Source organism: Phyllopteryx taeniolatus, chromosome 2 (assembly GCF_024500385.1).
Source record: "Phyllopteryx taeniolatus isolate TA_2022b chromosome 2, UOR_Ptae_1.2, whole genome shotgun sequence".
NCBI lineage: Eukaryota > Metazoa > Chordata > Actinopteri > Syngnathiformes > Syngnathidae > Phyllopteryx > Phyllopteryx taeniolatus.
The window spans coordinates 26934881-26953319 of record NC_084503.1 but is presented as its reverse complement, the minus strand read 5'-3'; the positions used below and the strand labels follow the sequence as shown (position 1 = coordinate 26953319).

Here is an 18439-nt window from a genome sequence, read left to right as displayed (position 1 = left end):
GTTGTCAGTAATGCCAAAATTTTGTCAGCGTGTTGTTTGCGATTTGATGCCATGTGGACACTATAATAGTGTCACTATTCACCAGTCAACCATGAGCTTTGTAGCAGAAAGCATAACATCAGCCTACCATGAAGATTTGACATGGCCTGTACATCAATTTAAAAGAGTGGATTTTTTTTTCTTTTTCTTTGGTTCCCTTGACAGAGAGCTTGAGTGAAACGTGGGCTCAGTCAGAAATTATAGATATTCATACGGCCGTGCAATACTTGTAATGAATGAATCTCGGCCTGACCTTCTGTGTGATTTACCACACAATCACAATAAAATGTTTAAATGCCTATAATGCATCTGGAAGATTAGGGGGAGTGGATAGTTGGCGGATATAATTCTTAGAAATTATGTTCATACACAACAGCAATACAGAAAATAGGTTGAAAATGATTACTCTTATGGGCAGCCCGGAGGGGCTCTTCTAATACTCCTTCTGAAGGCAGAAAGTCACCAGATCAACTTTGTTCTCCTTGTCCATGTTGTGGCAGGCAACATTGGAAAAGGATGAGGAGATTTGAGCGCAACACAAGATGATTTGTTCCCTCTGGTTGAGTCCATCTGGTATAAGGTACAATGTGAAAGGGGCTTCTGATACTACCGAAGAAGGTGGATAATTGCTGGGTTGACTTTGTCCCCCCCCCCCCATTTTGTTTTGTTAATGTTCATACAGAAACAAATGTCAAGCCCCTTTCACACTGTCTGTAAAAGAAAGGGGTTTGATAGTACAAAAAAAGGTGAAAAATTCATCATCATGGTGACACAGGAAAAAGCCTGGAAAATGCCTTGCTTTTTACCGGTAATGTGAAAGGGGCTTTTGATACTAACTCAAAGGGAGAAAAACACCGGGTTGACCTTGCTCCCCACATTACAGTGCGTTTCAGGGTTGATTACACAAAACAGGGTCACAGAAAAAAGGCTAAAAATGGCAGCTTTTACAGGCAGTGTAAAAGGGGCTTCTGGCACTTCTTCAGAAGGCATAAAACTGCCATCTTATCTTTGTTTCCCCCTTTCAATTTTTGTGACATTTGTACATTACCACAATACAGGTAAAAGATTAAATGTCAGCATTCACAGTCAGTGTAAAAAGGTTTCTTATACTACCTCAGAAGTTGGAAAATTGCCGGGTCGAATTCGTTTCTCTATTTTGTGTCGGGTCATGACACAGTGAATAAATTATGCTGCCTGGAGTAGTTTCAGATTTTAATGGCATTTTTTACAGGCAATCTGAAAGGGGCTTCTGATATTACCTCCAAAGGCAGGAAAATCCAGGGTTGACTGTTCCGCCCATTCCATTTTGGTGTTGTGTATACAGAAGAAATTGGAAAAAAGTGGAAAGTTCCAGCTTTTACAGACAGTGTGAAAGGGGCTTTAGATATTTGCGGGCTTACTTTGTCCCAACTTTTCGTTTTAGTGCCGTTTATACAAATGAGAAAAGTGATACGGAAAAGTGGCTTCTGTTACTTCTTTCACTTCATTCCCCTAGTCAGTGTCGGTGCCGTTTATAGCTATTCAGGCAATAATAATTTATTATGTTTGATTGTTATGTCATAATTTTTGATAAATTTAGTATGGCCTTTGGAGGACTTACAGTAAATGACCCCACCCCTGCACTGTAGCCTTTACCACTATTCACTATTGCATTTTTCTCATTTGGCTAAAGCACAGTTGCTGAAAATGGAAGGGGAGGGGACGTGTGTGTGTGTGTGTGTGTGTGTGTGTAGTGTGTGTGTAAAAATAAAAATTATGTTGCCATTTAGAAGCCAAGTAAAGGAATATGTGCAGAGCCCTGATAAACTATCTTTAATAGGACTGACCTTTCATGCTGGCGAAAGTTACTGGGGGATTCATCCGCCCATAATTACCATATAGATGATTTCTAGCCCTCTGCCGCCAAAGAACATTTCCAAGAGCTCTGTCCATTGATTGAATGGAAATTGAACTTGTTAACATTCTTTTCAGTGCTCTTACAGCTTAGTGCATGTGGCCACTGTTCATAAACTCTCCACCAATTCTGATTTTCTTTTTTATTTTTGTGATATCTTTGTTGGAAGCATATCTATCGCACGAGTGTCATCCAAGCCCAGAAAAAAATGGATTTCATTTTATTGCTTTCATTCGGCAACAGAAATGCACCAAATAAGTCATTTTTACCCCTTCATTTCATTAATGTGTGGAATATTACAAATTGAATTAACATTTATTGATTTGAGACATTGCCGCTTGTTTGGCTGCTGAAAGCTGGAGATAAGGACTTATTTGCAGATTTACGAGGGCTATCAAAACATCTTGTTGGGACTTCTAACAATCCCACAATCAAAATGCAAACGAGAAGCGACGGGCCACATAAAACGACAGCGTTCCATTTACGCACACTCGAGGCGACTGCTAGCCGAGATGATTTGTTAGCTGTTATCGTTACATGTTGATAGCAAACACCCTGCATTCATTGTTTTTGCTACCATCTGCGGGCAAGTAACGCACATGCAATACAGTAAGTACATCTTTTCCAATTTGTTGTAATTTCGAGACCTTTTTTTTCCCCAATAGAAATCCATTGTAATAGAATTGATCTGCTCCAGAGCCCTGCTATTGGCTGGCGACCAGGCCAGGGTGTACCCCGCCTCTCGCCCCAAGTCAGCTGAGATAGGCTCTGGCTTATCCATGACCCTATTGAAGATAGGCTGTATAAAAAGTGGATGTTCCAGAGCCAAACTGATGCCATCATGAATGCCTTAAAATACCCCTTCCACATACTTTAATCACACTGAAACTTAAACAGACTTTTTAAACGTCCTGTCAATGTATTTGAACAAAAGAAAAGACATTGCAAGCATGAGAAAAAAATTCCAAGCATGAAAATTTATAGAAAATATTTAATAAAAACTAAAAACATTTTAAAATACCCCTGCCACACGCTGTAATCAAATTGAAACATATTCAAACACACTTTTAACAAATATTCTAAACTATTTCAACACAAAAAAATGCAATTACAAATACATTATTTTGTTATTAATAGTTTAGAATAGAAAAAAATATCTCCACGTAAAAACCAATAAAAATACAGTACGATCGCTATAAACTAACAATTTTTGACATATAGCGAAAATTTCTGCGATAGAATATTAGATAAGATGTGCATAAACTGTAATTAAATAGTATAATTCAGGACGTTTTTCTTTTTCTCTGTTTTTTTTTCCATAATGCCATAACAGAAGGGTACAAGTGATGGCAACAAGGTGTGATGATAATCATAGAACACAAAATGGACCATACTGAAACATGCATGGTAAAGTTCACATCCTACGCCAGTGATGAATTCGTACGTAGGACGGATCTAACTAACCTATGCTAAGGTCATAGGAAAGTCATAATTACAGTTCTTTAATCCGGCTCAGTGAGCTACCATTTACATTATAAAGAGTCCTGTTTTTATTTATTTATTTATTTTAAATCGGTTAATTAAAATGTATTTATTTATGTTTTATTCATTTCCATTCAATAAATGGTTAATTCATTTATTGTAAATTTTAAAAAATGTCAAATAGACAATTTTACATATACATCAAACTTTTTTTATTAAATACAATCAATGATCAAACAATCGGCTAAGTAATTAATTAATAATAATTAAATTAATAGTACATTTTACAATTTAAAACGAGTGAATTTTGATTTTATAAGTAAAATTAAGTATTTTATATAAATATTGTAACTGTTTTCTCCACTTCATCTACAAATAACCTGGGCCATCTGTCCATGTTAAAAAAACAAATGTGGCCCTTGAGGGCAAAAGTTTGCCGATTCCAGTTTAAGAGCGTTTGACTTTAGAGGTTCCACTGTATTGGTTAGCGTTTAAAAAAAACAATTCTCAATGTTTAAGGAGCATTTTGAGGTAATCAGCATATTCCAAACAAACAGTGCAACGGCCCATTGCCCAGCCTGCATCACTGCCATACAGATGGCCGCGACTAATGAGCTCAGCATGTGTGTTTTTACGGCACCAACGGCAACCCATCATGTTTTCAGTAAAGTAAGCACTTGGAAGCGAGGTGTATATGCAAGTATGCTCTCAAGCTTGCGTGTGTATTTTTTTTTTTTTTCACAGCATTTTCCTGTCATATATAAATAGACACTTTCCACCTTCCTTCACTCCACAGATTGTAGTCATGATAAGAAAGAAGTGACAACAAAATGTCTGTGTCTTTAAAAGGTGTTACAATATTCCTGCACGATGGGTGAGTTCAATAAAGCCTCATGTGTTGCTTTATGATGTGTTGATTTAGGCAGAGATTGAGTTTGTGCTGCTGAATACCAGATGGACTCAGCCAAAGGGAACAAATCATCTTCTTGTGTTGCGCTCAAATTTCCTCTTCTGTTCCACATGTCAGCTCTCTGATCAAGCAGCCCTTTGGGAAGGCTGCTGTTTTCAACTTAGCTGCAATCAATGCTAACCTGTGCAAACATGTACCTTGCACAAGGCACTTCAAAAATGTGTTGTCCCTTCTCAAAGAATTGTTCAAAACCCTGTCGTTCCGTCTCAAAGACTCTTTCAAGAATCTGTAGTTCCTTCTCAAAACCCAGTTCCATTTCAAAGATCAAAGACTTTCAAGAGCCCGTTGTTCCTTCTCAATGGCTTTTTCAAGACCCAGTTCAGGCTAAAGACTTTCAAGAACCTGTTGTTGCTTTTAAAGGCTCTTTCAAAACCCAGTTATTCCTTCAGATAAACATTTCCAATAGCGAGATTTCCCTACTGGCTCTCTCCATCTCAAAGACTCTTTCAAAAACCAGTTGTTCCTTCTCCAAGGCTTCCAAGAAACACACGGTTCTTTGCAAAGATTATTTCAAGAAGGCTCATTCAAGAACAGTTGTTCCTTCTCATAGACTATTTCAGGAACCTCTTTTCTTTCTCCAAGTCTTTCAAGACTTTCCTTCTTTTGGATTACTGTGATTGGTAATGAATATATCAGTGTGGAGAGAATGGCTTTCAATTGTCATTAATTGTACTATATTGTTAGAGGTATAAACAGTCGTCATCATTTTGTACATGTTATGAAGAAGCACATTGAGGAAATAGACTCTTGAGTCTCCTTAATAATGTACTAAACAGCTTTGTTACAGATTTGAATACAAAAATACTTCACGTAAGAAGCGTGTCTGATCTGTCACTGGCTTGAGTCATAATAATTCATCATGTCATAATAACCAAGCACATTGCGACACTTGACCTATCACATAAAAATCCACAATCCATTTCCTCTCTTGAACAGAGATGCGGATGATTGAGCTGCATGCACGGCAACATCCAAATTAACACGAAAACGGAGGATCAATACTGCATTACCCTATTAATTATGCCTCCCTTTCCTTTGGTGTCACGCTCACAGAATGTTGGACCAGCCCATCTCCGCCACTACGCGGCTAACCCAGCCATGCTGATGAAGTCCATCGCCAATATGAGCGGCCCCAACGGCATGATCTCGCGGAATCAGCTGACCACCATCAACCAGTCACACCTCAACACACAATTGAACCTGAACATGGGCGGACCCAGCATTGTCCACACTTCGCCGTCGCCACCGGCCAGCAAGTCCGCTACACCGTCACCCTCCAGCTCCATTAACGAAGATGACCAAGACGACAGCAACAGGGTGAGGAAGTGGTCAGATGTCTGCTAAAAAGCTTAAATTGTAGACATTTCTGTAAATATGTATATGTATCTGAGCAAGATCCATCATCCATAATTGCAGGTGGTCGGCGAAAAGCGACCGGCACCCGTCGATCCCACTAAAAAGCCCAAGACGCCCAAAAAGAAAAAGAAGAAGGATCCCAACGAGCCTCAGAAGCCGGTGTCGGCTTACGCTCTATTCTTCCGAGACACGCAGGCCGCCATCAAGGGTCAGAACCCCAACGCCACCTTTGGCGAAGTATCCAAGATCGTAGCGTCCATGTGGGACGGTCTTGGGGAGGAGCAAAAACAGGTACATCCAGCAGATTATGACTAATGACAGGTTGTCATTGACGGAGAAAGCAATGATCTTCCTTAGTATTTCTGTCCTATAGTATATAAACTCCAACGTTCAAATCATTTTTAGGGTTTGTCAGTCTCCCTTCTGTGCTTGGCTGATCAGTACTCTATAGATCCTGTTGTTTCTTTCTCGAAGGTTGTTTGTGGTTTGTTGCCACTAAAAAAGTCTCTTGGGAATGAAATGTTTATTTAAAAAAAAAAAAAAGTTCCTTTCAAAGACTTAAAGACATTAATTTGGTCCCCCTGAAAGAGCCCATTGTTCCTTCCAAAAGATCTTTGAAGAACCAGTTGTTCCTTATGAGATATTTGAAGAACCAAATTTTCCCTATCAAGTCTCATTCAGGAACCAGCCTGAATGAGACTGTTGAGCCAAGGACTGTTCCTTCTTTCTTTTTGAAGACGCATTCAAGAACCAGTTGTTCCGTTAATGGTTCGTGCATGGCGGTATGCGTATATGAACTACATACATTGGTAACATAGAGGTGTGTTTAGCGCCAGAAGAAAGAGCTTTTTGAGGAGATGGTACGGGTTGTCCATTCTGGGACTCTTAACAATGACTGTACTGCTTGGTGGAAATGAACTTTTGGCATCCCTCTTACGTGATGTCCCAATCTGGTCGCTCATTGATCTCTGTTGTTGTGTCATTGCAGGTGTACAAAAGCAAAACAGAAGCTGCCAAGAAGGAGTACTTGAAGGCCCTGGCAGCATATCGCGCTAGTCTGGTCTCCAAGGTGAGATATTTCTTTCTTTACTCTAAAAAATGCTGCACTGTGACACCTCAATTGTTTGATTAGTACTTGTTTTTCTTGGGTTCAGGCTGCGGCGGAATCCGCAGAGGCGCAGACGATCCGGTCTGTGCAGCAGACCCTGGCCTCCACCAGCCTCTCTCCGGGCCTGGTAATGCCCTCGCCTCTCAATCAGCACCCCTCCATGCCTTCGGCCTCCCAGGCCCTCCAGCAAGCCCTACCCCGAGCCATCGCCCCCAAACCCCTACAGATGAGACAAGGAGGCAGTCAAATCGTCACCTCAGTCACTGTTTCCCACCAGAACATGTCCCCGGGGATGCCCCAAATGCTCGGCCAGATGGGCTCCGCCGTGACCATGCCGCATCCTCCACCCGTGTCGCAGATGAGCCCGCCCATGCAACATCAGCAGCAGCATACCATGCAGCAGCAAATGCAGCAGCACCTCCAGCACCACCAGATGCAGCAGCAGCAGATGCACCACCAACAGATCCAGCAGCAGATGCAGCATCAGCACTTCCAGCACCACCTCCAGCAGCAGCTCCAACAGCACCACATCCACCACCAACAACAACAACAGCAGCAGCAGCACTTGCAAATGCAGCACATGCAAATGCAGCAGCAAATGCATCAGCAGCAAATCCAACATCTCCAACAACACCAGTCCCAGTGTTCCCCACCGCAGCACTCGCCCAGTACGCCCCTTTCTGTGGGCTCTGCGTCACTCGGCAGCCCCCAGCCGGCCCCCCAGCAGCAGAACCCTCCACCGCCGCAACACCCCTCTCAGATCCAGACCCACGCCCAGGTCCTTTCCCAAGTCAGTATTTTCTGAGCCAAAATCCTCCAAGGACATTAGAATAAAAACATCAGTCCTTGTTGCTTTTCAGCGTTGCACTTAACAAGTGTGTCACGTTTTAGAATGTTATACCAAGAAGAACTTATGTCCATTGGTATAGGCAGATATGCACTTGCATGTAAACGTGAGGCCAATGGGGGAGAGGGGTTAATAGGGTGTTGTCCAAGGGCATTTACAGATACTCCCTAACTTACAAACAAGTTACGTTCGAGTTCATAAATTGGAATTTTGCCATTTTTCAATTGTTACTATGTATTCCTTAGCTTACCTTGTTCATTGAAAACAAAGTCAATACAATCTCAGGAGTGTGTGGTTCTTAATACTACAACACATTTTGATATCAAATACAATACCTTGACTTACGAGTTGAAGTTGTTCAATGACTCGGCTCGTAACTCAGTTTAATCGTGTCTCCAATTGTGAGTCGCAGGATGCTGGGCAGATGTGGCATTCACGTATCTTGTTCGTACTTCAAATTTTGTCGCGCAACACTGAGCAAAATAATTGACTGAGCGATGACTCAAAGTTTGGACAACTCGTAGATTGATGGACTCGTAAGTCAAGGTACCACACCATGCACTGTTATAAAATCGTCTTACCTTTGATGTGACTACTGGGGGAGAGTGTTGGCAACTTCATACTCTTTGTCATCCAGCGTTTAGTCAGTCAGGGTTTCTTCAGTGTGGGTTTCTTTAACAGCCGAGGTTTTTCTTTAGGTCGACCGGACTATACAGAAGAATTTATCCAAGGCAGTTTGCACCATTTTTCTCTTTTTCCCGTCGTAAATACATTAGTTGTTACAGTCATGAACACTAGTTGAAACCTTTGAGAATCTTTCAGTGTTGGAGTCCTGAAGCGCAAACGTACGGAGATAAGTCTGTAAGACAAATATCATTCTTATCTCAAACTTCTTGGATGGAACACGTTCCTCTTCTTCATGCTCTTCATTTAATTGCATCTTTTACAATAGAGCTGGGTGCTGCTCAGCATGGGTTGGGGCAAAACGTGGTACACTTAAGGTACGCAACTCAAAATTTAGACTTGCAGTATATAGTAGTGTGTTTGTATATATATATATATATATATATATATATATATATATATATATATAATTTTATTTTTTTTAACTAACACAGAAGTTTTTGGATGTCCGTAATGTATATTAAGTTTGATGTTCGTAAGTAAGGGAGTGTCTGTACTCGTTTGTTTGTGACATTTTAAATTTGTCAACGGGTACGCCTGCGTCTGTCACTGTTTTTATTTAACTCTGAAGCTTTATTTATGAGGACCAGAGGTGACAACAAAGGGACAAATGGGAGAGGCTCATTCCAATTGGACTGGTCCAGGTTGGGGGAGGACATTTTAAGACCGAAAAGATCATTTTTGTGTCACCATGTTGTCCAAGTGTACCTGTTATCTGCTGTAAGTGTTTTTGTAGAGGCGGGGCTGGTAGTGCCCCACCACACCCTCAAAATGTCCTCCATTATTACTTTTAACATCAGTTGTTTAAACAATTAAATTATGTTTTTGTTTTATTGGCTAACAAAAAAGGGGATATTTTATGATCCATCTCTCAACGTGGACACTTTCGAGGTGAGTGATGTATTTTTGCTGTGAAAAAACAAATAAATGAATAATAAAAAGAAAGCAGAGCCAGTCTGCTGTTGCACTGCCAAAGCCAACTGAAAATCAATGAAAGATTTATAAAAGGCATTGGAAGTATTTTTGCCAGCTGTACAGTAGACCCTAAAGTAAGTTACAAACACACACAAAAAAAAAAGAAAGAAAATGTTGTACATTTTTCATATCACTTGTAAAGTTTTAATATGTGAGGCTTTAATGAAAACATTGTTCAAATGGCCTGTGGATTGCTATATCACATAATGCATTTTCTGCTCTTTTTCTACTTTTTTTTATGAGTTACAATAGCAGCAGTCAGTCTTTCTTTGTACCTTCGCTTTGCCATTCAAGTAGACAAGTCATCAAAGCATCCAGAGACATTCCATCACATCTAATATGACAGTAGCCATAATTTTTTGTATGAAGTATTATATATTTCTGTGTGTTCAAAATTAAACTATCAATCGCAAATATTTATTTGAAGGGATCCCTTTTGTTTCAGGAGCTATTATACCTTTTATCTTATTGTTAGCTACTGAAAATAAACACTGATGAAATGAATGAAACCCAAATGTGTTTGTTTGACCCATTTTCAAATGTTTGCGATAAATGGCCAAACAACAGTTTATTCATGTTTTCAGTTGAAAACCTTCCTGAAGACATCATATTGCAAAGTACTAGGTACTACTTCTCTTCCCTCACCACCAAAAATCACGGCTTATGTACCTTGCTTTTAAGTCATGGTTCAGTCCATATTGGGTACAGTAAGGGAACTAAATAAAGACAAAAATGCATACAGTATATTTTATTTAATAACAATATTTAACAATATAGAGAATAATCTTTTCTTTTTAGGAAAGTGTAAAGTCAGCAGTATGTCATCTTTTTTGGGAAATGAAAAGTGCAGACAAGTGCAGAGCATCTCACCACCAGCTATGATGTCCCTAACCTGAGGCTGAGCTCCACTGTGTTGGTGAACGACATCAACATGACATTAGAGAGCGAGGCAGTCGCACTTCCATTCCCTTACTTAATAGATGTTACGTGGGGGAACTCAGTCTGAACCATACAAGAAAAATCGGACTAAGACTAAATCTGCCGTTAAACGGCTGTAATGTTTGCTTTATAACAACAGTTTATCTTAGACAGAAGCAAAAACTTTCTAAATGTTTTGGTCTCCCGCTAAATACTGTTGTCAGGTAATACCAGAAAAAAAAATGCATTTTATCTCTGTATTCACCAGGGATTTGGAGGGCGGTTTGTTTGAAAAATTCCATGCGTGCCCAGGCGAGTAGTTGGCAATGACACTTTGTAAATAAACTCTACCCGTGTGGTCAACAACTGCTTTTGCTCTCAAGTTCATACAAAAGCATATTTTTCATAATCTTGATGTTGATTTCAATATGAAGTACTCAGGAATGCGCACATCTTTTGTTTTTTAAAAAGTACTATAAATAAAATCACCTTCAACAGCCTTAAGTTCAAAGAAATATTGGTCTGACTGTATTTGATGAGGGCGGCACGGTGGACGACTGGTTAGCACATCCGTCTCACAGTTCTGAGGACCCCACCTTTTGCCCAGAGTTAGCTGGGATAGGCTCCAGCACACCCGCGACCCTAGTTAGGATAAGCGGTATGGAAGATTAATGAATGTATTTGATGAATTCCGAGCAGTGCATATAGGAAAGTATGAATATTATCGACATTAGGATCAAACTGTTGACCTCTAATTTTAATACTCTACTTGCTGTTGCTTGTTGAGTTGAGTGTTACATACTCGCATATCATTGGCATGCAAAGGGGGTAGCGGACGGAGCGGTGGCCCCAGGTATCCACGTTGGGGGGGAATCCAAACTGGTTCGGGTGGGCATCCAAGCAACACAACCCCAGTCAACGATCGGTTTTCAAGGGATAAAAACTTCAATCAGCATTTGAGAGGCTCTCTCTCCTAAATGTTCACCTATTGCGGGTGGAGCTGGAACGTATCCCCACGATAAAGTTTTTCACTGTATTTTTACAGTCTTCAATAGTCTTGTGAAAAACATTTTGCATCATTCCCAAAAAGCTTCATGGCTGCATTAGCTCAAAAGGGTGCTTCTACTAAATGCTGAGCAAAGGGTCTGAATACTTATGGCTGTGTGATATTTCAGTTTTTCTTTTTGAATAAATCTGGAAAAATGTCAACAATTCAGCTTTTTTTCTGTCAATATGGGGTGCTGTGTGTACATTAATGAGGAAAAAAATTAACTTACATGTTTTGAGCAAATGGCTGCAATATAACAAAGAGTGACAATTTTAAGGGGGTCTGACTACTTTCCGTACCCACTATATATTCATGTTTTTGGAATGTGGGCGGAAGCTGGAGTACCCAGAATCTCGAGACTTCGAGGCACATGTGCTAACCGCTAGGCTAACGTGCTGCCCTACTCTGTTTTTATCAAAACTTTGATTGATGTTCATGTTCTTATCGGTTTCCGTTTTGTGTACGGACGTCCTTTGTGTTTGTTCCTGGACAAGGTCAGCATGTAACTGCTACTTGTCTTCATCATAACAATAACAACACAGCCCCCCTCCTCCACTTTAATACTGCCTTCAGAATAGCTTCATTTCCAACATGTCCCCAAGGCTTGGACGAGAGCGAGAGGGGGGTGGGCATCGAGGTCTTGGTAAACAATAATTATCATATCTTCACAATAGGCTGCCCAGAAAGGGCCTTCCCCCCCCCCCCCCCCCCCACCCCACCCCTTTCTTTTTACTTCTTCTAAAGGCAATTGAGAGGATTTCAACTTACAAATCAGCAGTGTGAATTGACTCTGACTTCAATATGTTTCTAATTTGTTTTCCTGTGAGTATGTGTGGTGGGGGGGAGAAAAATCAAATAAAAAGGCCAATTTCTTTTGCCACGATTAGTGAAGAAGCAAGCAAAGAAGAAAAAAAAGCCTTATGATGTGATGAAAATTAAAAGAGCCAGGGTGTGTGAGTTGAATATTAATGCAAGCGAGAGAGAGAGAGAGGATGGAAGAGCCCTGGTGTCCATGGTGACCGAACACACGCTTTTAAAAAACACAATAATGAGCCTCTGGGAAATGGCTGTTATTATTATTCCGAGCGGATTCACATCCGAGTCTGTATAAATAATGCATGGAAGAGCTCCTAGTTGCTCCTGGAAGCCCTCAGAGCCTAGCAGGTCAGTGTGTGGACAAATAGCTCACAGCCGCCCGAATCAAAAGGTTACGACTCAGTTTCAAAACACATCATTTAGCGGAGAAATAAATTAACTTCCTTCACAATGCCTGACTCGGGCTACATACATATTTAAAAAATCCCCATCACTTATGCTCTCCATGCACAAAAGGGTGTTTGTTATAAGAATGGTTCCCCAAAGGAGTGGCCTCCACTCCAGTTGATGTCATGCCTCCATGAATGGCCAGGTGCCTAGCTCACTATAAAAATATTTTATTTTCTATTCACTCATTCGAGCCCCACAATTTATATCATGGTACATCAATTCCAATGATCATGATTTAATTATTATATTTATTATTGCACCATAGTTTTTTGCTTTTTTTTTTTTTTCAAATTGTTATACTAATTAATAGTTATAGTTTATTAATTATAGCTCATTTTGTATTTGTTGACGTACTGTATGTGCAAGTATATAACAATGGATACTATCATGTAAAACACATTCATTACTTTAAAATCTGAGACCCCTTCTCTCCCCTTTGAACTATTTGTGCTAACTTTTATAATAAGTCAAATCACTTTACATTTATTATTAAGAATATGTTGGCAGCTTGGTGGACGACTGGTTAGCACATCTGCCTCACAGTTCTGAGGACCCGGGTTCAAATCCGGCCTCGCCTGTGTGGAGTTTGCATGTTCTCCCCGTGCCTGCGTGGGTTTTCTCCGGGTACTCCGGTTTCCTCCCACATTCCCCAAACATGCATTGTAGGTTAATTGAAGACTCTAAATTGTCCGTAGGTGTGAATGTGAGTGCAAATGGTTGTTTGTTTATATGTGCCCTGCGATTGGCTGGCAAGCAGTTCAGGGTGGACCCCGCCTCCTGCCCGATGATAGCTGGGATAGGCTCCAGCACGCCCGCGACCCCTGTGAGGAGAAGCGGTTCAGAAAATGGATGGATGGATGGATAGATAGTTAGACAAAGCTATAGTGGGCTTCAAAAGTCTACACACCCCTGTTTCAGGTTTGTGTGACATTACCCCGAGTTAAATAATTTCTTTTTTTTTTAACCATTAATGTGACCTGTAACTTGTGCAACTCAATTGAAGAAAAAATCTTTTTAAGAGTGGAAGTAAAAACTGAGATCCTGTAGTTGTGCAAGTGTGCACACCCTCTTAACTGGGGATATGGCTGTGTTCAGAATCCTATCACTTTCTCACTCATGTTAAATAGGAGTCAGCCCATACCTGCCACCATTTTAAGTGCCTCTGACTACCCCCAAATGAGGTTCAGCTATTCTAGGAGGCTTTTCATGACATTTTATCACCAGCTCATCCTGTATTTAATTGGGATGTCTTTTGGCACACCGGCCAAGTGACAGTGCAGATTGCTCTCGCCATTCATGTGAGACCGCCATTGCGCCTCACTTAAAGGGAATGAATGAATAAGCCGATTAATTGGTGGCGAAAGAAGTCAGCTGTGTTTACTCCCATAGGCGTAGAGAGCCTCTTTTGTTAAATACGCCGGCTGAGATTACAACAACCCAGTCTAACCCGGCCTGTTGCAGAGCTATGCCAGATTTGCGCTAGTGAGGAAAATAGAGGCCTTAGTCTCTCCAGAGTTTCCTGGGTCATCCCCGGGGGCTCCTCCCGGTGGGACGTTCCAGGAACACCTCACCAGGGAGGCATCCAAGGGGCATCCTAACCAGATGCCTGAGCCACCTCATCGGGTTACTCTGAGCCCTATCCGGATGACCGAGCTTCTCACCTTTATCTCTCAGGGAGAAGCTCGGACACCCTGTGGAGAAAACTCGTTTTAGCCATTCGCGATTTTGTTCTTTCGGTCATGACCCACAGCTCGTGACCATGGGTGAGGGTGGACGCGTAGATCGACCTGTAAATCGAGAGCTTCGCCTTCCGGCTTAGCTCCTTCTTCACCATGACAGACTCCACCCTTTTCTATCTGAGGACCATGGTCTCAGATTTGGAGGTGCTGATTCTCATCCCAACCGCTTCACACTTAGCCACGAACAGCGCAAGAAAAGAAAAAAAAACCTAGCAAACACCTTACCTTCAATTGACACCTCATCGCTCTGTAGTCAACTATTCATGTCATACTTTAGCAGTCCTCTTGGTAGACCTTAAGAATAAAAGCCTTACCCTTAATTGACACCTGATATTCTCTGGAGTCAACTATTTATGTCAGAGTTGTCCCAATGTCCCATTGGTGAAGCTCATCACTTTTCGACTTACGGGGTCAATTGGCTTGCGCACATCCTCCAGCACAACAAACAAGCAACAAGAAAAAAAACGCTGAGTTAGAGATGTTGTGATGAAGCAGGGCGGCCGGTGGGCGTGGGCCTGGCGGTCAGATGGTCAGTGTTGGCAGCGCTTTTGTTGCGCTCGCATTGTTTGTGTGCGCCGGACGGGAAAGCGACAAAAGAGTCAAATAAATCATTAAAATACAAAATCCCTTTGCCTGCACATCTGACTCTGCACTTACTCTCCAGTGTGAGGAGGAGGGGCACAATTAGGTCATCCTGTGATTGTATTACTTACAATGACAGACTCCATTCTGTCAAATGGCATCTGGGTGTGTGGAGGGGGGTTTATTTACTCAACTACCGTAATTACTAGGCATTTATTAGCGGTAAGAGTGGAGATGTGCAAATCATCTTTTCACTGTATGAAATTATATTTCTTGAATCACTTTTTGACACATAAACAAAATCATACACTTTATAATTTAACATACAGTATATGTAATCACTGAACACGGCACCTTATAAGACTTGAGGCTACTATTTGAGGAAATACAGTTGTAGTAAAGATAGAGGTGTGCAAAAAAAATAAAAATAAAGGGTGGCATCTTAAGAATCAGGCATCTATTCGTAAGGTTTCTATTGTGGAGAGGCCTTTATTTTCTTTTTCAAATGCATTTTTAAAACAGATACATACAGTATGCTGCCATGTGAAATTGGAGGAGAGGTATTTAGTTGTTTCGAGTGGCACCCGGCGATTAATTAAGGCAACCCATCTATTACAGTGGAGGCCTATTTGAGGAAATACAGCTATTGGGCCGCTACAGTTAGCAGGATTGTACGACAAACGATATTCATGAAATGTTGTAGCGGGATGGCACATGACATCAATGACACCAGGTGTCTGGGAATTATTGAGGCATTTATTTCAGGGGAGGCTTTTATTTGTCCAAATGCACTTTTGACAAAGTTTGCTCAAGCATAGAGTGGAGGCAACTGTTTGAGGAAAGTGTGAAAGAGGATGCCATCATCTGTGCTTTTGTTGACTTGATTTTAATAACATGTAGTTTGTTTCATGTTTTGTAAAGTTCTGTTGTGTTCCATGTTCATGTCTCGTCTTTGTTTTTTGTCTCCACTTATTCTCGTCAGCCCTTTACCTCGTGTCAACCAGTCTGCTCCCTCCAGTCACTTGTGTCTTGTCCAGGTGTGCCTCGTTGTCTCGTCAATTTGCATTTAGTTCCCTGGGTTTGTTCAGTTGGTATAGGATCATTGTTTCTGCAAGTCATGTTTCTAGTTTTGTCATGTTTTCCTGTTGTGGTGAGTGTTTTGTGTCCTTGTGTTTCTTTGTTACTTTCAATCCGGATTTTTGGGACTTCCATAATGTAGTTATTTAGATTTTGATATGTGCCTTTGTTGCATTTTTGTGTTTTTGAAAATAAATCATTTTCTTGAGATTCATCCTGCCTTGCCTCCCTGCGCTAAGGTTCTCCTCTTTTGCCATCATCACCACAAATAGTGACAGAGCAGGCCATTACATTTTGGCGAGGGTCTGAATAGGTGCAGATACAGTATAGGTATTTATTTTCAGAGTCACTATACTATCAGGCGTTGTTCAATAGTGAGACATTTATTCAAAACGAGGATCAAGATGGCAGACACCAGGAAAGGCGTTTGAGAACAACCAGGCCAAGATTCTGTGGAACTTCCAGATCCAGACTGGTGATGAGCTAACAAGCCGGACATGGTGGTGGTGGATACCTATCAGCAGACAGCGGTCGTGATGGATGTAGAAAGTGATAGAAAAAAGGAGCACGAAAAGCTGTAGAAATACCGAGGACTGAAAAAAGAACTCGAGAAAATGTGGATGGTGAAGGCAAAAGCGGTTCCCGTAGAGATCGGGCCACTGGGGGCAGTAGCCCCCAAGTTGGGAGGATGGCTCCAGCAGATACCAGGAACAACATCTGACATCTCCGTCCAGAAGAGCGCAATACTTAAAAACAGTTAAGATCCTGCGCAGAACCCTCAAGCTCGCAGGCTTTCTGGCAGAGGACCCGAGCTTCAAGGAGATACCGGTGAGGAGGTAGGACAGACAAACAGCAAGATAAGGCAAACAAATGATTTCCCCGACATTTTATAGAGGTGTGACATATGGGTGGAAGAGTAGCCGCACACCACAACTACACCAAAATGGCGCTGCCCAGCCCATCAGTTCGTCATCCTCCCCAAACAAGGAACTAGCCGGTGACCTAACAATAACAAATGTACAAGGTTTGATGATGTTGTTGCTGACGATGACAATGATGTCACCAGTCATTGGAGCTGCTCTGACGTTGTGTTCAGCTTTCTGCTTCATGCAGAGCAAAGCCGCCACGTGGGAACACAGCAGTGCGGTGATTGATAGTGCTCTAATATGCTTCATCCTGCTGTTAAGGAGAGCAAGCTGAAGGGAAACACATTTTATTGATCTCAGCAGAAAAAAACAGGTGCGCTGCAGCCAAGTGGAGACTGTGGAGTGTAATATGCCCAGAGTTAAGTAACGGTATGCTAACTTTAGCCATGTTTCATCAAATGGTAAAATAATGGTACACTTTTATCCCAGAGGAGATTAAGGGCAGCGATAAAACGTAAAAAAGTGCTGCAGCCAAGTGAAGACTGTGGTTTATAACAATGCAACAACAACAGGGTAAGCAAAATGTGTTTAATTTTGCAGTGTATCCTTAAAGGGTACAGTGATGCAGCAATTTTATCCAAGAGGAGACTGAGGGCAGTGACTGTGGACTATAATACTGCATCATCCAGAGTTAAGATGCACCTACAGGGACAGCTAATGTTTTTATTTTTGTCATTTCTAGCCATGCATCCTCAAATGTTACAATTTTAACCAAGAGGAGACTGAGGGCTGCAATTGGCTGGCAACCAGTTCAGGGTGTACCCCGCCTCCTGCCCGATGATAGCTGGGATAGGCTCCAGCACGCCCGCGAGCCTAGTGAGGAGAAGCGGCTCAGAAAATGGATGGATGGATGGATGGATGGATGGATGGAGACTGAGGGCAGCAAGGGAAAGGAGTGGACAGGGAAGTGGACACAACATCCAGAGTTAAAGCACAGCAACAGGGCAAGCTAAAATTAAAACTTGTGTCTATTGTTATCATTTCAAGCCATGTATCCTCGAATGTTACTCAACTCAATTTGTAGCGCATGTAAAAGAGCAAACACAGTATGCTCCCTGTATGAGGGCTGAAATCGTAATCTCACGATCACAGCGTGCATGATGTCGTGATGTAATGTATCTCTTGTACACACAATACAGCGTTTTACCATGACGCTTCAATTTCATTCAGGGGAGACTAAGGGCAGCAAGAAAACATTTTAACAAATTAATCAAGACAGAGTAAACAAAACAAAAATAAAAATGACAAAAAAAGTTCATGAAAAATTATTCAGATCCACCTAACTGAAGATGCTTTTCATCCCACATAAATACTAAATAAGTATCAAGGCGAGCGATATTTGCCATGTAATTACTTGGTATCGTATTGATACCAAATGCTGCAGTATCAAACACCATTAACAAAGTCTGTTGTTTTGTTAAATGAAAATTCATTCAGATTTATCATTTTGATGATGGAGCCACCAGTTTTGGAATGATATCAATCTTGCAGTATCACACACCAAAAACACAAACCCTCCATAATTTCA

At 41.3% G+C, this 18439-nt stretch overlaps 1 protein-coding gene and 1 long non-coding RNA gene across 3 annotated transcripts in view; one reads left to right on the top strand and one right to left on the bottom strand.

Moving 5' to 3' along the window:
• The window catches only part of tox3 (TOX high mobility group box family member 3), a 98571-nt gene extending 87227 nt beyond the window's left edge, over positions 1–11344 (top strand). For both annotated transcript variants that reach the window (XM_061765569.1, XM_061765568.1), the window contains 4 exons: positions 5439–5702; positions 5802–6032; positions 6730–6810; positions 6896–11344. In XM_061765569.1, the coding sequence (XP_061621553.1) occupies positions 5439–5702; positions 5802–6032; positions 6730–6810; positions 6896–7654 (1335 nt within the window). In that variant the 3' untranslated portion in view covers positions 7655–11344. The remainder of the gene's footprint in view (positions 1–5438; positions 5703–5801; positions 6033–6729; positions 6811–6895) is intronic.
• Positions 1–14856, bottom strand: part of LOC133474165 (uncharacterized) — a 49095-nt gene extending 34239 nt beyond the window's left edge. Inside the window, exon 1 of the long non-coding RNA XR_009787378.1 lies at positions 14552–14856. This is a non-coding gene — a long non-coding RNA (uncharacterized LOC133474165). The remainder of the gene's footprint in view (positions 1–14551) is intronic.
• Positions 14857–18439: the final 3583 nt, after the last annotated feature.